We start from the raw sequence: 17,207 nt of genomic DNA, 5'->3' as shown, positions 1-17,207 counted from the left end.
TTCTCTTCTTTGTGCATAGTTTTGGATTTGAGTTCTCTGATATAGAGCTACACTACAAGGCATGGGCCAGTGCAAAGGTCATTATTTACGTCGCTATAAGCATCAAAAAAGAATGGTCGCTATATAAGCGTTGCTATATAGCGACGCTATCAAACGTCACTATATAGTGACATTGGTAAACGTTGTTATATAGCGACAATTAACAGAACTAAAGAAAAAACATTAGTGGGGCTAAACAGGGCCACAGCAAGCCCTGTTTTGCCCCACTAATGTTTTTTTTTAGTAATTACAAAAAACAGTTTTTTATTACAAAATTTCCCTTGTGGAAAGGGTGATACAGAATCGCTCAAATGAACCGATCGAGCGACAGAAGCATAGATATACAACATTGTTTGTTACAAAATTACCCTTTCGAAAAGGGTGATACAAAATCGCTCAAACGAGCTGATATACAAAAGGATATACATGGCGAAGTATATGCAAACTACTACTACTACTACTACTCATTCGAATCATCGTTGCCATCCTCGTTCTCATGAGCTGCGCTTGATCCCTGGCCCTCGTGAGCTGCGCCTGATCCCTGGCTCTTGTGAGCTACGCCTGATCCCTGGCCCTCATCACTGCTCACCTCCCTTGATGGGATGCTCGAGCTTTGATTCTAAGAGCGAAACCACATTAATTGGAAATTAGATTGGAACTTAAAGAATAAAACAGTTTAAAAAGTGAGATTACAAGTAGGAGTAGACTTATACCGTGTGAGCAGCCACCTCAGCCCAATTGACCGTCGCTCCCATTGCCTCCTGCTCAATAAACCACGACTTTGTTCCTACACGAAACGCGTGTCTCATCTCTACATTTGTAGAAAGGCGGCCCATCGCAGCTTACTGTGGACCCAATTTACGAGAGTTAGATAAAGTGCATGCAATATGTAGTAAAACAAATAGAACAATACATTAAATGAGAAGAAGTAGACTTACCACGGTTGCCTCGAATGCCAACCGTCTGCCTGCACCAAAGTGCAAAGTACCTACGGCGTCCAGCCGTCTCCTCGCAGCCCTCCTCTGACCCTCGAACATTTCTTCGGGATGGTGGCCCCCTGTTCTGCTTCTTGAAAAACTTCCAATCAGCTTTATCTGCCAAGTTAGGTTTAGCCCTCCCCTTTGCGATGGAAGTACGCAAGGTTGATCTACGATGCTTCAAGACCAAACCCATGCGTTCTCGCATGTAATTCTCATTGAACTCCCAGCTTGGGGGGTTAGGGTATTTTGATTTCAATTCATCATTGACTGCCTGCTTCTTTTGGTCATCTTGATACCGCCAATCAGTAGTTATGCCGCTCCTGAAGTGGTGGCTCATCAACCGCCTCATGTGGCCATCACTGCTGCGTCCTTTTTATCTTCAATTATCTCTCCAGTAGTCGTGATTTGATAGGACACGTCCTCGATCGGGTAAGGAGGACTCATGGTAGTGGCAGAGTCAGAGGGAGTGGTATTTGTGCGAGCACTTCCGGAGCGAGGAGTAGCAGTGGGAGTAGGAGAGGGCAAGGGACCTGACTGGTACTAGGTCTTGGGACCAAGTGGAGACTTATAGGGATGTGAGTGTGCTGACTCATCTACATCTCCCGAGTCAGCACAACATAAGCGACCCCTCCTACTCTTCCTTCCCTTACGATGGGCACGCCCAGGTGATGACCCCTTAGTCGAAGGGGCTAGAGGGGATGGCTGGGCAGTAGGTCCAGCTGTCGGTGTAGGAGAGGGAATTGCTGAGGTCCTCTGGGATAGCAGAGAGAAGAATCTCACTGCCTCCTCATTGGTCATCTGTGCCACAAACTCGTTGGGACTCCCGACAAAGCCATGGGCTGCTAGCAAAGGAGTTCCCCGAGCGGTGGTCGCAGTGCTACGTCCAAGAGGAGTCAGGCCTGGGGTAGTCATAGGGGTAGGCCCCTGAGTTGTCGCCTGAGGGGAATCAAAGTCCTCTAGAGAATAGAGACCATGATGTCTCCTCCTACGAGGGTTTTCGTACTTGTCGGACGTGCGATGTGATCCCATGTCTAATGTAGACACAAACACGAAAACAAAAAATAAAAAACAAGAGAATACATTGAGAAAGCATATGAGAATACATTAACAAAGCATAAGAGAATACATTGAGAAAGCTTATGCTTATGCATAAGTATATGAGCATATACTCATGCATAAGCATAAGCATAAGCAAAAGGCATAGGCATAGGTATATGCTTATGAAAAGAAGAGAAAAAGAGAGGGAAAAAGAAAAGGAAATGAGAAGGAGAAGGAGAAGGACATGCATAAGCACAAGAGAAGCAGAAGGAGACATATGCTCATGCATAAGCATAAGCATAAGAGAAGGAAGAGGGAAAAAGAGCATAAGCATAAGAGATAAGGAAAGAAAGCATATGCTTATGCTTATGCATGAACATATGAGCATAAAAGAAAAACAAAGAAAGCTTAAGCATAGGCAAATACATATGCTTAGGAAAAGAGATTGAAAGAGGGGAAAGAGAGAGGAAAAGAGAAAAAGAGGAGAGGGAGAAGGAGAAGGAGACATATGCTCATGCATAAGCATAAGCATAAGAGAAGGAAGAGAGAAAAAGAGCATAAGCATAAGAGAAAAGGAAAGAAAGCATATGCTTATGCTTATGCATGAGCTCATAAAAGAAAAAGAGAGAAAGCATAAGCTTGTCCTTATGCATGAGCACATGCTCATGCATAAGCATAAGCATAGGCAAAGAGGGGAAAAGAGATTGGAAGAGGGAAAAAGAGATTGAAAGAGGGGAAAAAGAAGAGGGGAAAAGAGCATAAATGTAAGACAAGGAAGAGGGGAAAAGAGATTGAAAGAGGGAAAAAAGAAGAGAAGGAAATGAGAATAAGCATAGGCAAAGAGGGGAAAAGAGATTGAAAGAGGGGATGAAAGAGGGGAAAAAGAAGAGGGGAAAAGAGCATAAACATAAGAGAAGGAAGAGGGGAAAAGAGCATAAACATAAGAGAACGAAGAGGGAAAAAGAGATTGAAAGAGGGGTAAAAGAAGAGAATGAAAGGAGAGAAAAAGAGATTGAAAGAGGGGAAAAGAGATTGAAAGAGGGGAAAAAGAAGAGAAGGAAAGGAGAGAAAAAGAGATTGAAAGAGGGGGAAAAAGAAGAGGGGAAAAGAGATTGAAAGAGGGGAAAAAGAAGAGAAGGAAAGGAGGGAAAAAGAGATTGAAAAAGGGGGGAAAAGAGATTGAAAGAGGGGAAAAAGAAGAGGGAAAAAGAAGAGAAGGAAGAGAGGAAGAGAGGGAAAGAAGAGAGAATAGGGGAAGAGAGGGGAAGAGAAGGTTCCCACACCAATCACTGCAACTAGCACTTAAGGCGCTAGCTACAGGCCAATGCAAATAACAAAAATAACAAAAGGAAAAAAGAGGAAGCACTTTCTTACCTGGAATAGTCTTGCTCGGTGTTTTGTGGACTGGCCCTACAAAAGAGAGGAAACATACCATTTTTCAAATAACTAGTTAGAGGAAGGAGGAGTTTAGCGAAGCAACTTCTCAAAGGGATTTGGATGTGGAACATAGCTGTAACCCTGTAAGCACAGACTAGCTCTCAGTAGGTTCCAACCCCAAGAGAGGAATTGTGCCTCTTTCTTTATGAAACTGCAAGCCTCTAACAATTTTCTGACCAAGTATACAGATAAGGCAATGAGTAGAAAACATAATCAAGGCCCAACTGATGTAAATTAAAAATATGAACATCTAAGTATTGTATTGCAACAAAAAACAGCACAATACAATGGGCAAAGATGTGCTCATAAATCTTGAAGTAAAAAAAGGAAGCACCAAGCTCACATATTCTAATTGCATCATGGTGACTGCTGCAAACGAGATGAAGCTAGCACAACACGAGAAATGACAATGACTAGTATTCAAGGATAAAATAAAATTACAATGGGTAGTGTTGTGTATCAAGAATGCCACAGTAAAGAGTACAGCTACCAAGGTAAAAGGCATAAATGTGTGTGTGCTTATATGTGTGGCAATAGTATAATACAATATGGTGTGCATAGGGCCCAGGGTTGAGGTGGCAGGGCATGACCATGTGCCACCCTTCCACGTAAGAGGACCCATAAGGTGTGTTGTACATAATCCATGGTAGTTATATTATAAAATGATAAGGTGGCATGGTTCCTCCATGTACCACCCCTCCACCTAGGCAGTCCCATGCCTGCATTTAGTGAGACATGGCCCAAGGACCATGGGAGAAGTAATATAAAATAGGTGGAGATGGATATTATATTGGATTATTCCCTCCATGTAGGATAGGCCCATGTGGGGGGGGGTGTAGATAGTCCAAGAATGCAAGTTAAATAATGGGGAAAGTAGGATGAGGTGGCAAGACTCCTTGTGCCAACCCTCCACTTGTCCTCCTAGATGTTTGAATGTATTATAAAATTGAGAGGAGACCAAGGGAGTATCTTAGACTTGGGATATGGGGTTTTATTTATGCGGAAAAATGAGGCAAAGGGTTGTCGCATACAAGTGAGAGTGCATTCCTCTATGGCCCTCGAGCATCGCCAAACCTAGCATCAAGCCTCATGCCTTGATTTCTTTGGTAATGGTAATGGGGTCTAGGTATTCATCCTGGCCCTTGGGGGTTTGGGGTTTCTTATAACTCACCACTTGCCTTGTAATGCCCCTACCTATAGGCAGTTGGTTGACTGGGTTCTGAACCAAAGGTGTATGTTCAAAAGAGGATGAAGTAGACAGGGTGGTTGTGCCCTCATCGAAACCACTCTAGATAATTACTCTAACAAATCATCTTCCTACCTTAATCGCACCTATGCAATTCATGTCCTTGGGCTAGTATGTGCCTACTTTGTATCTGTTGGCATGCTTGTGCAATTATTTGCTTAAAGCCATGTCCTAGACCCTGCTAATTACGTTTAGGGACACCAAAGATACTTGGCTCCTTCTAATACTCCAACAAATTGATTATGGTGTTAGAACCTACGGCCATTCTAGGGGTCCTACACATTGGACAATCTTTGCAAATATGGTCCACTCGCAGCCAAAGCACAATGACAAACCCATAGCGGTGGTAGTTATAGCAGGCAAGGGTTGGTCATCTTTATACGGTTAGTCTCCTAGGAAGTGAGGTCCTTGCCATCTATAACAAGCCACCAATTTATTGGATAGCATCTTATAAGGACACTCACTGGCTCAATGGGGACCTTGACATTAATAGTAGTGTATAGGTGGTCTACGAGTCAAGGTATTCATATCCTTAGCCCTTTGAGAGATGGGGGGTCATTAGATATATTGTTCGTCCTACATGATATAATGACTTATGTGGCTAGACTAGTGTGGAGGGCTTTTGTATTGTGAGTAATCACTCATCGAGAGAGTGTTGTTTGGTTCCTCCCAATTGCTAGGCAACTCTTCAATTATCACACCTGATTGTTGATAGGGGTGATTCGAGGTGGTGGGGGTTGAGGACCTAGGATTGGTGGAGGTAATGAAAGGTTTTGAGCCGTATATTTCCCTTGATTAGTAGGATAGGCTCCTTGAATGATCAATTGTCTCTGATTGGATCGATTTAGAGGTGTAGGCAAGGTCAGGGGGAATAACCTTCAGATAGTGACACTAGATTGTCTCATGGTGTCCACATCAAGCATGATGGGTCTCGTAGAGTACTGGCCTAGCCCTAAGGTGGGGGCACTCGTTGGTGGGATGGTTACCCCCCTGCATATGCCACACCACACATTGTCTCATCTTTGAAATAGGCAAGGATTTCTAGAACCGTCCTTCGTCAATCCCCCCTTGAGTTGTTGGCTTAGATGATTTAGGAAGTTGGTGGCCAACTCTTCTATGTTTACACCCTTGGTGGGTAGAGTTGTCTCATTGGCTTCACCAACCCTCCTGGTTTTACTAGTTTGGGACAAGTTTGATGAAGCCGGTTGTGTCTTATCTCCTTGGGCTTTCTCCTTCATGTTATTCCCTAGGCATACAACAGTATGTCTACATGATGAGGACCCAATGACAAGGAGAATTCCCCCCCAAAAGATGTAGTGATATGACTATATGTTAAACATTCTCTTCTCATAAGAGAAAAAGGTTGTGTGTCATATGAACATGTTTGGCACTCCCTACCCCACGGTTGCAACCTACAGACCAATTCCAAACATAAGCATGCCGATGCCTAGGTCATCACTAGTGCTACCAGTAAGGCTTCTTTCCTCCACTTCCAAGCACTTTACAAGATCCAAAAGGTCTTGCAACATGAAGCTCTCATGGTGGAGAAGGGGTTTCCCATGAAAAAGAGGTCACTAGAAGCTTTTGGGTACAATGGCATGGGTGGAGTCCCATCCAAGTCAATGGGGATGCTTCTTTCATAGGTGAATTTGGTTGGAAACTAACTTAGCCTGCTCCTTAGTTCACCCACCAATTGGGAGCCAACAAGTTGGTGCCACATGGTATTGGTGCCAATGGTTTTCGTGCCCATCCTAACTGGTAATTAGCCAAGTTATCAAGTTACATACCAATTGGTAGTTAGCCTTATCTATTTGGATGACTAATTAGTAGTTAGCCTTATCTCTTTGGATGACTCATTAGTTAGCACACCAATTTAGTCAACTAGTTAGATCATATTATCTAGTTAGCACACAATTAATATCCAACAGTTTGGTGATCAAGGCCACTACCTCACATGGTTTTGGTGGGAAAATTCATGGTTTTGGCTCATGCTTGATGAGACGTCATTCTGGTTCATGGTCTTTGTAAGCGCTATGGTCTTTGGTTTTTCAAGCCATGGCTTGGGTAAATAGATTTAGAAATCCATGGTTTTCCTTTTAACAAAATCGTATGGACGGACTTCCCATGTAAAAAAGACTTGACTCATGTAACCAAACTAGATGGACATAGTTCCCAACCAACTAAAATAGATGGACTTAGTTCCCATCCAACCAAACTATGTCTTCTCCAACGAATGTCCTAGTCTTCACCTCATAACTTGAGGGTTTTCCTTTAAGTTTAGCTTTCCTTGATTATACATTCACATGTAATTATGTGAATTATCAATGGTTCCCATTCTTCATAAGTGTATCCATTGGCAAGCTATGCTATTGTTCTCTTCCAAAGCCTTGCATGTAGCATTCTATGAATGCGTTTTCGTCTAGTATTTGGCTTGATAACTTTCAACAAAAGATAATAAAGGAGGTGTGGAACAACAGGAAAGAGACGCCGATTCGTGATGGAAACACATGAGGAAGTGGCAAAGTATAGTCACCCTTGGGAAAGGTCCCCTGCACAACATGCATGGCCGACTCTCATACACTTGAGCAATCCAAGGAGACACTCAGAGCTTCTTCAAGGGCCCTATAATATAAAAAGCATCGTAGGTGAATCCCTCCTCCCCAGTGATAGAAGGTGGTTCACAAAATCCAACAAGGGAGAGTGCTGTGAGTGTATCAAAACCCCACGTTATGGATCCAATAATCGTTGAGCAAACTGGAGAGAATCTATCAATTAAGTTTTTGTCAGTCAAAGTGCATATGGGTTTGCTAAATGATACCACGAATTAGCTATGCTCAAATGTGGTAGCGGGCTACATCCATGGTCCTACACCACCCACTGCTTTGCTGGAAGGATGGGTGACAAATACATGCTAGGTAGAAAAGAGCTTACAAGTTACAGAAATCCGTTTTTGACGAAATGACCTCTCAATCTTCCTTTTCAAGAAATCAGAGATGGCTATAGCATCATTAAATGGACCGTCATGCATCAGCCTCTACCCATCTAGGTATGGGATTCGTCATTCACACCAGATATGTCTTTACCATCAAAGGCATTGATTTGGGTGGGGTGGAATTTCTTGACCTACTCTAGCTTTCCACAAATAGAGATGTTGTGTGCGCCCTTAGGTCAAGTCCTTAGGTTAGAACAAGAAAGTCTCATAAACCCTCAAGGAAACCTACAAGCGTGTCCCCTAATGGACCTTGTTATTCATCCTCAAGTGTTGTATGGATTGAGGACGAATAGGTAGAGGGATGATCCAAAAACTGTTCTTCAAGAATATTTCATTGACGATTGTCCTTAGAGAGCCAGTTAGAATTTTCTCAAAGGGAAGGATTCTCAAAAGGTAGAGGATGCTAGCAAGCCACCTCAAACAGAGTTACATTAGAGGTACAAGAAGGTAACGGAGGTTTGAGTCCTATCTTTGAGAAACAGGTCCTTAAAGATCCTCAAAGCATCAAGGGTAAAGGCCTCAAGAGTTCAATGTTTTTGATGTCCTACAGAATCAAGACATAACTCATGAGACGAATGACAAGAAAGAAAAAGAGATGGTTTCAAACTCTGAAAGTTTTGGAGCCCAACTATTACCAACTGATAAAGAAAATATGGAAAACAAAGAATTTCAATTCATTAAGATGAAAGGAAGGAAAGGTACTCAAGCAAACTGGGTTAATTTGACACAAGTCAAAAATCTAGAAGCTAGAGAAAAGAGTAAGACTGCCAAGAGGCTTTTAATTTCTCCAATGTATAGCCATGTACAGTTTCAGAAACAAGTATATTCAAAATTGTAAAAAGGGACACTTTACATACATTCTTGCTCGCACAGCTTATGGGATTTTGAAGAGTGACCCACACCTAAGTGGAAGAGGCTGAAATAGTGTGAGAGCTTGAAGTGAAGGTGGGAGAAGGAAGATTGGAGTGGAAATGGAAGATGGAGGAGATGGAGGATTAGAGTGGAGGTTGGAGTGAAATTGGGAGATGGACTAGATGGAAGATTCGAGTGAAGGTGGGAGATGGATGCTTAGAGTCGACGTGGGATATGGAAAAGAGAAGCCCATGATTTGCGAATTGCAAAGCAAAGGAACAACATCACTAAACGTGTTGTTAGAGCTTCAAGTACCAAAATCGATGGCAACAGGAGTGCTTCCCATCACAAAATGCATCTTTTAGAAACACAATTTGGGAGCCGTGAAGGAGGGTAGCTGGTGAATTCAAATTGGCGTATTCATGTGTACCCTCCAGGCTCCCTCCCACGTGAGAGCAAAAACTAAAGGCTTTTAAACACAAGTTAAGAGGTAATGTGCATCAACTTTGGCACCTCCTTATCGACTGCCCAGATCATGGCGGAGATTTGGAGTGAGATTATTCATACTCTCAGAGGCCAGTGGGACCAGATTCAGGGAGACTCCCGGGCCGGTCAGGAGAAGCGGAGACGCTTCCTCCGGGCTTGGGACACTCAGGGCCTCTTCTTCGCGCAGACTACGCAGGGCCTTCGGTGGCATTATTCATACTCGTCTTATCCCTCCGTGAGAGGATGGTTTATTTTGCTACCTTTTAGGGCTGCGTCCGATTTGTGAACGCAGCCCGTCAGCTATAAGCTGACCTCTTGTATCTTGTTCTCGAAGTAATATAATTAGCACTGTTTTTTCGGCAAAAAAAAAAAAAAGTGCATCAACTCTCCCAAATGAATGTGGATTTCCAAAGCAATTATAAATGGCTCTTAGCCGTAACTTAAAAGATTAACCAAGAAAATTAAAAAGAATATGCTAATTCGCCCTAACTAATGGATGAACTACGTGAGACCCATATCGAAGTATAAGAAATCAATCGCAGCTAATGGATGACTTAGGTGTTCTTCGTACGACATTCAAGAAAAGCTTCTCCTATACTTCAAACCCAAATTGCATCCTTCATAGAGAAAACAGTATGTATTGCTGGAATAATGATGCCATTGTCAGAGGTTTTTGTTTTGATAGCTGCAATTTTTGAGTGTCATTTAATCCACCAGACTTCTCATGGGGAACTCTTACCCCCCACCTTATGTATTCAGTGCCACCCCAACTGCTGAAGGCACAAGCTCGTCTATGCAACACGATACTCAAAATTTGTGTGGTGAGTCTCCTCCCATGCATGACCACCTTTGTATCCTTGTGAGTCCCAACACTGGTGTGAGTTTTGTACAACACCTGCCTTGACACAGCCTAATTCTTGATGTGCTGCCTCGTAACATACTAGATGTCATGATAGATGAAAGCCCATGGTTTGTGTTTACCACCTAGTACCGTGTAGTCGCATGAAACTTAAATTCCACTTATGAGGTAAAAACTCTCAGAAAACCATTGCTACATTTTCCCCAAGAGGCTCCTTGGAAATGCAGCAGAATGTTGGTTGTGGTTGTAGCACATTTTGTATGCTCATGGCGTGTGTTTCATTTAAGAATCCAACATAGGGGTGCTTTTATTGTTCCTTGCATGAGGCACTGAGCTTTCTTTCAAAGTTCAAGTTGCAAAATTGCCTACGTGGTGCTCCCAGCCTGGCTAGGAGAATACACCAGCCACAGGATTGCATCACAAGAAAATCATTCTGTGAAATATGGCCTCACAGTCTAGATTCAGGAAGAAATCTGCTGATGCTGGACATTCACCCAATAATCTACTCTCCTCCATAAATATGGGATGTCAGAGTTGCTTCACTGTGACGCCATTTATATAAAGAACTGTCTCAATGCACCTTGGTAAAATAAAGCATTGCCACCTTGCTTTAAAGGGCCCTTGCCTAGCATTACTGTACTCACGGAATTTGCCAGGACCTGTGAGCTTTAAGGACCACATAACGGGAATCATGGATGCTTGTCTGCAGACAGTCATCATGACACTGTAAGGGCACTGCTTCTAGAAAATTATTTTTGTCAATTGTCTTCATCGACATAATTGCCACTTGCGCTCCATAAAAAATCTCGTTCAATCCTCAATCATCCGACTGCCACGATGCAGGAGTATCTTTCTTGAGATTCTCCAACACTTTCTGGCATTTCGTATGCCAGCCAAAATCTTCACTGGACTTGCTGGAATCTTATTCATCCTTTGCCACAATGAAGAAGATAGGAAGACATGGAGGTTCCTGTCCCACGTCTATTTCACACTCAAATTGTTGTCCTCCAAAAAGATGGAATGAATAAACAAAACATGGAAGTAATACCATGTAGGATTTAAGTTTTTAAAAGCTGTAAACTCTGGCCCTGCTTCAGAGACGAGGGATGTGCTCAGCCACCTAAGTCCCACCAGTGCAGATGTTAATGCTGCAAGCAGGCCTCACAAGCAGGGAGGACAGTTGCCATAAAAGAACAGCATTAGACCACATGCATCCTAAAAAATAGCCAAGCACCCTCTTTTATCCTGGTAGAGGAACAACATTCTTTTCAGCTCTTGTTCTCTGAGTACTTATCACTTTGTTGTGTCTTTGAATTGCCTGCTGCCACATAGGTATTTGATAGCACTATGTAAGGAGCAGTGCTTGCTGGATCCATTGCAAATAATTGTTCAGCAGTTCGTTCTCCCCTCTCTACGTCCAATTGAACTCTGCAGGCACCAAGCAAAGTTATCAATGACACAACAGCACGTTGGAGTGGCATATTGTTAAGTAAATCCTCTGCCTCATCAAGCCTTCCCGCCCTCCCAAGTAGGTCAATCATACAGTTATAATGATCTCCGATGGGTCTAATGCCATGGTCTTGCTTCATAGAAATAAAGCAGTTCAAACCCTCATCCACAAGACCGGCATGGCTACAAGCATAAAGAATGGTAGCAAAAGTGGTCTTGTCTGGCAAAACACCACAGTTCTGCATTTGGTCAAAAACTTTAAGAGCTGTTGTACCCTGTCCATGCTGAGCATATGCTGCAATCATGGCATTCCATGTAATCACATTCCGCTCAGACATTTCATCAAAAAGCCTTTCTGCGTCCTTAAAACTGCCACACTTACCATACAAGTCAAGAAGGGAAGTTCTCACAAACACATCAAGCTCAAATCCACTGCCCATAATGCAGGCATGCATCTGCTTGCCTTTACTGAGTACTCTCTGGCTGGCACAAGCATCAAGAGTGCTGGCAATGGTAACCTTGTTTGGCAGGGTCCCTTCCTGGTGCATCTGGTCAAAGTGTTGAACTGCATCTCCACCCTTCCCATTCTGAGCACACAATGCAATAACAGTGGTCCACAAAATGATGTCCCGCTCAGACATTCTGTCAAACAAGGTCCGTGCTTTGTCCCATTTGCCACTCAATCCATACATTTTGACGAGTGCTGTCCCCACAACAAGATGGGCATCCAACTTACTGCCAACAACAAGGGCATGTGCCTGCTCACCTTTCATCGAAGCTGTCAGGATGCTGCATGCATCCAGCATGCTAACAAAGGTGCCTTCACTTGGAATTATTCCTTCCTGTACCATTTGATCAAATTGTATGAGGGCCTCTTTGCCTTTGCCATTCTGTAGGTATGATGCAATTAAAGTGTTCCAGGATATAAGATCCCGTATACACATCTTATCAAATACATTTTTGGCATCATTCAGGCTGCCACACTTACCATACATTGTGACTAGTGCATTTCCGATAACAAGGTCTGACTGAAAACTGCTGTGCACAAGAAACGCATGTATCTGCACACCCCTCTCTAGGAATGCCTGGCTAGTGCATGCAGAGAGTATGCTGACAAAGGTAACTCTATTGGGCAGAATATCTTCCCATTGCATTTGGTCAAGCAAACAAAAAGACTTCATGTTCTGCCCATTCTGAGCATGCGCCACCATCATCGAATTCCATGAAATAATGTCCCTTTTATGCATATTTTCAAACATCCGCTGTGCATCCTCTGCACTACTGCACTTGCCATACATATGAATGAGGGCATTCCCCACTTCGATATCTAAATCAATTCCACTTTGTATGATAAGATTGTGTATGTGCTCACCTTCCGTCAGCGCTCCCTCGCAGGAACACGCAGAGAGAATGCTGATGAAAGTGAACTTGTCAGGCAGAACCTCTACCTGCTGCATTTCTTCGAATAATTTAAGAGCCGCTTTTCCTTGCTCATTCTGGGTATGCACTGAAATCATGGTATTCCATGAGACAATGCTGCGTTCAGGCATCTTGTCAAACAACATCCGTGCCACCTCTACACAGCTACACTTGCCGTACATATTAATGAGAGAATTCTTTGTCACAATATCTGCAAGTAAACCCCTATCCACAATGAGACAATGTATTTTCTCGCCTTCAGCTAAGGCAGCTTGGCTAGCACATACATCGAGGATAATGGCACAAGTCACTTGGTTTGGCATTACCCCTCTTCGCTCCATTTGGTGAAAGAGCTCCAGTGCATCGTTGCAGTGCCCATGTTGGGCATACACGGAGATCATGGCATTCCAAGAGACCACATCCCGCCGAAGCAATTTGTCAAACATAATCCGGGCATCTTCAACTCTGCCACATTTTCCATACATGCTGACTAGGGCTGTCCCAACAACGGTATCCGAGTGGAAGTCAGAACCCATAATGACGACGTGCAACCGCTTGCCGTCAGCCAGGGCGGCTTGGCTGGCATATAAGGAAAGGACGCTAGCGTATGTGGTTCTGTTGGGCAACAGCCCTTCCCACTGCATTTGTCCGAAGAGTTGGAGTGCCTCCTGCAACCGCCCATGTCGAGCAAATGCTCTTATCAACAGATTCCAAAAGCACACATCACGTTGTTGCAAATTGGCAAACAATGCACGCATGCCTGCCAATTCATGATACCGCTGCAAGCGTAGAAGCTTAAAACCATTTCTGAAGGCTGTGTGATCGAAAAGAACACATCAACATATTCCAAAAGCACGAATCACGATGTTGCAAATTGGCAAACAATGCACGCATGCCTGCCAATTCATGATATCTCTGCAAGGGTAGAACAATCTTTGGCTTGAAACCATTTCTGAAGGCTGTGTGATCGAAAAGCACACATCAATACCTCTGCAAGGGTAGAACAATCTTTGGCTTGCAACCATTTCTGAAGGCTGTGTGATCCTGTCAAAAGCTAGCTGGGTGCCAAGTTTGTTTAGACCAAGGGCTAAAACTTGTGGGTTTATATCGGTCGGTCTTTAGTTCAAGCCCCAGCACCAGCTTCGGATTCTATCTTGGTCACCGGTTTCAGTTTCATGTCTTTATAATTTAGTGTCGGTTCACATGGTCACCGAGTGGTGGTTCACACCAACGGCTTATGTCACCAATGTGTTTTTGGTGTAGTAGTCGGAGGAGCCAATCATGCAGTGGTCAGAGGAGATGGAATGGGTCAATCATGTAGTTGTTCCATGGAGTGGGCAGCCTTCATGGGCCGAACACAAGTCTTTTGTGTCAGTGTTCGAGCCCGTTGTCCCTCTTTGTGGCCCAATTAGGACTGTAACCCTTCACACCACCAATGTGTGATTGGTCTAGCAGTTGGAGGAGATGGAATGGGCCACTCATGTAGCACTTGGAGGAGGTGGCCATGGAGTGGGCAGCCTTAGTGGACCGGACACAAATCTTTTATGTCAGTGTCCGAGCCCGTCCCTCCTATTGGGCCAACTATGACAGCAACCCTTCACATCATCTTTTGGAGGATGGCTAACGGGTCCTATGAACCCAGCCTTAGTCTCTTCTGGGTTTTGAAAAGACGGGTCTTGATATAGCTAGTGATGCCTGAACAATCCACCAACATGAGGTTGCATGTGACCTATTCTTAAATAGTTTCAGCCTGCTCCACTTTATATGGTTTGAGGTTAACAAGTAGGGACCCGTGTCTTGCTGTTGCGGCACAACATGATTGTATCTAGTTGCAAGTGGAGTTCCTAACAAGGGGTGAAGGATTTCCAAAATGAGGGAATAGTCTTAGATTATAGCTTACATGGAAGAGGAAAGCACTACTATTGCTCTTGAGCATGATGAAAGTGGTCATGGGTTCAACCCCTGAAGGTGCATGCAACAATTCAAATTTGGTGGGTTGTTGGTGTGCGGCCATGTAGTAGACATGTGTGGCCACCTTCGCTGCTCTACTCCCCATGCATAGCTAAATCGCCACATGACAGTCGTGCATTCATACACCTCTCCTCCCAGTTGTCAAGCAACTTGCAATTTCTTTGTTTTTTTTTAAAGCCTCATGTTTGGGAGCTTTTTGAATGTGGCACCGGTAGAGAGCTAGCATCAACTTCTAAGAGATCCCATCACAAAGAATGACCATGGTTGAGCACATTCCCATGTAAGTTCACCTTCTCTAATCAATTGTCAGGCATGACTCAATACTTTGGAGTGATCCACACCACTCATTTCTAATCATTTGGAGAAGCTCCTCAATTCCAAGGGCTCCAATAATAAGGTGATTTTAATCAATCGACGATGAGGTGATTTTTATCAAGATATATAATTATACCATATGATTCAATCAAATGTTCAAGAGAGGTCATTTATGTATGTAATATCTTTTCATGTTAGCATAGCTTGCATGCATCCATATAGAGAGGATGATGTCGCATGCCATGATGCTTATGATTGTGATGTCTTTATGCAAGCATGATCTCATGTTATATATGCATGCATGATGTGGCATGCATGGTGATGACACATCAATCCATCTTGACGAAGTGGCACATCAATCATATGGACATGTGAAACATGATGTCCCCATGATGTCACATGTAGAGCCTTGTATAGAATGATGTGGCACTAAGAAAGATGATGACCTATCCCTTATGATGTATTGCCTTTTATGTTGTGGCCAGATGAGGTGGCAAATAGGGCCTTGCATGGGATGATATAGTAGGAAGGACCTTGATGACATGTCTTTCATGATGTGTCAACTTAAAAATTGACATTTTTTACTTAAAAGTTCAAAAGAAAATATATAAAAGTGTACGTCATCCTATCAAAAAAATGAGCTTGATAAACTTTCACCAAGATTTTATATTAATATATAAGCATAACTTCAATAAAGACATCCATGATGTAGTTGTTGTTGCAAGAGAGAGAAAAGCGACTCAAAGGCAACACGGGAGATGAACAATATTCAAACACAGCGAACTGGCACCTCCATCTCCTTTGCAAGGCTCTACGACTGACCACGCTTTTTGGAACGCTCCAGTAGTTGACCACGAATGAGACCTAGTAACGCTCCAATAGCCCGATTGACCTAACTCAATACAGTGCCACAAGGACCCAGCCTCCTTGCCGCCAACAACCTCCTACATCTACAGTGAGCCAATGCCAAGGCCACATGAGCACACCAAATGGCGACGCTCATGAGCCCATGCAAGCTTCCATGGTCTCCCATGCACACGAGCTCTCCACAGAGGTACTCCCACGCTGACAATGACGAGTGACAGAGAGACGATGGAATCTCAAAGATTTCGACCAGTCCTATGGACCTCCAAGTTACACGTGGCAGTCGGATAACCCATGGTTAGGCCTCGTTAAGATCAACATCCATCACTTATGCTTTCACCTATGACATGGAGCATCCTATGGACTCAATTCCCTTCAACAATACAAATCAACAGATCAGTCTTCAGATCATTCTAGCATTGGCTCAATCATGCTGCATTGCACCGCCCTTGGATCCAATGATCACCATCTCTTTCGAGTAGTAGACCATTCCTCAGCATGAGGATACTTATGCATTAGTGTTTTCCTGCCCCAGTGTAGTGGACATCATCACGTTTAGCCATAGCGCAACTTGGGCAGACTCAGTGTTTCAGCATGCCTTATGGATGTCGTATACAGTCCATACTTGATGCAGATTAGTGGTTGGATCTAGGACTTCAGATCAGTCCCTACATCAACATTTAACACCTCATATGCGTCAAGGACATCTTATGTTTTCTTAGTTGTATTTCAAGCTTCTAGGCCTTTACATTGTCAGCTCCACCTTGATCCTATGGCAAATGCTACATCCCATGCCGATGGATGTTTAGCCATGCACACATCAGACGCCTGGTATTGCGTACTATGTCTTTTTCTCAAGCCAATTTGCCCATCGTTTATGAGCAACAGTCTCGACTAAGGCTTGGCACACTTCCAACAATCTAGCAAGAACCAGAAAAGAAGTGGCAAATCTAGTTTGACAAAACTACCTTAGTTGTTTCATAGAGTGCTCTCTGAATACTGCATGCAAGTATTGATGGCTCTTTATAAAACTCACTACAACATTTGCATCTTGTAGCATTGGTTGCACAATTGGCAATTGTCCAATATCTTTCAACAATAAGTTGAGAGTATGAGCACCACCTGGCACTCATGTCAAAGTGGGATACTTTGCCATGATCATCTCACCCACGGTCTTATAATTCGATGCATTATCTATTACTAACACAGTAACATTTTCACTGCCACCCACTTTATGAATTGCTCTTTTCTATATTTTAA

General features: G+C 43.4%; 1 protein-coding gene across 1 annotated transcript; it reads right to left on the bottom strand.

The window, feature by feature from the left end:
• Window positions 1-9,719: 9,719 nt before the first annotated feature.
• LOC147900884 (pentatricopeptide repeat-containing protein At3g09040, mitochondrial-like) lies at window positions 9,720-13,836 on the bottom strand. The gene is made up of 2 exons (XM_087376350.1): window positions 13,786-13,836; window positions 9,720-13,465 (listed from the first exon to the last, which is right to left on the bottom strand). The coding sequence occupies exon 2, from the start codon at window positions 13,439-13,441 to the stop codon at window positions 11,198-11,200; it is 2,244 nt and encodes a 747-aa protein (XP_087232476.1). The 5' UTR covers window positions 13,442-13,465; window positions 13,786-13,836; the 3' UTR covers window positions 9,720-11,197.
• Between the last annotated feature and the right edge of the window lie 3,371 nt (window positions 13,837-17,207).

This window comes from Dipteris shenzhenensis, chromosome 6, assembly GCF_047967505.1.
Source record: "Dipteris shenzhenensis isolate YYH24624 ecotype China chromosome 6, Dip_SZ_1.0, whole genome shotgun sequence".
NCBI lineage: Eukaryota > Viridiplantae > Streptophyta > Polypodiopsida > Gleicheniales > Dipteridaceae > Dipteris > Dipteris shenzhenensis.
This window is presented reverse-complemented; position numbering and strand designations above follow the sequence as displayed.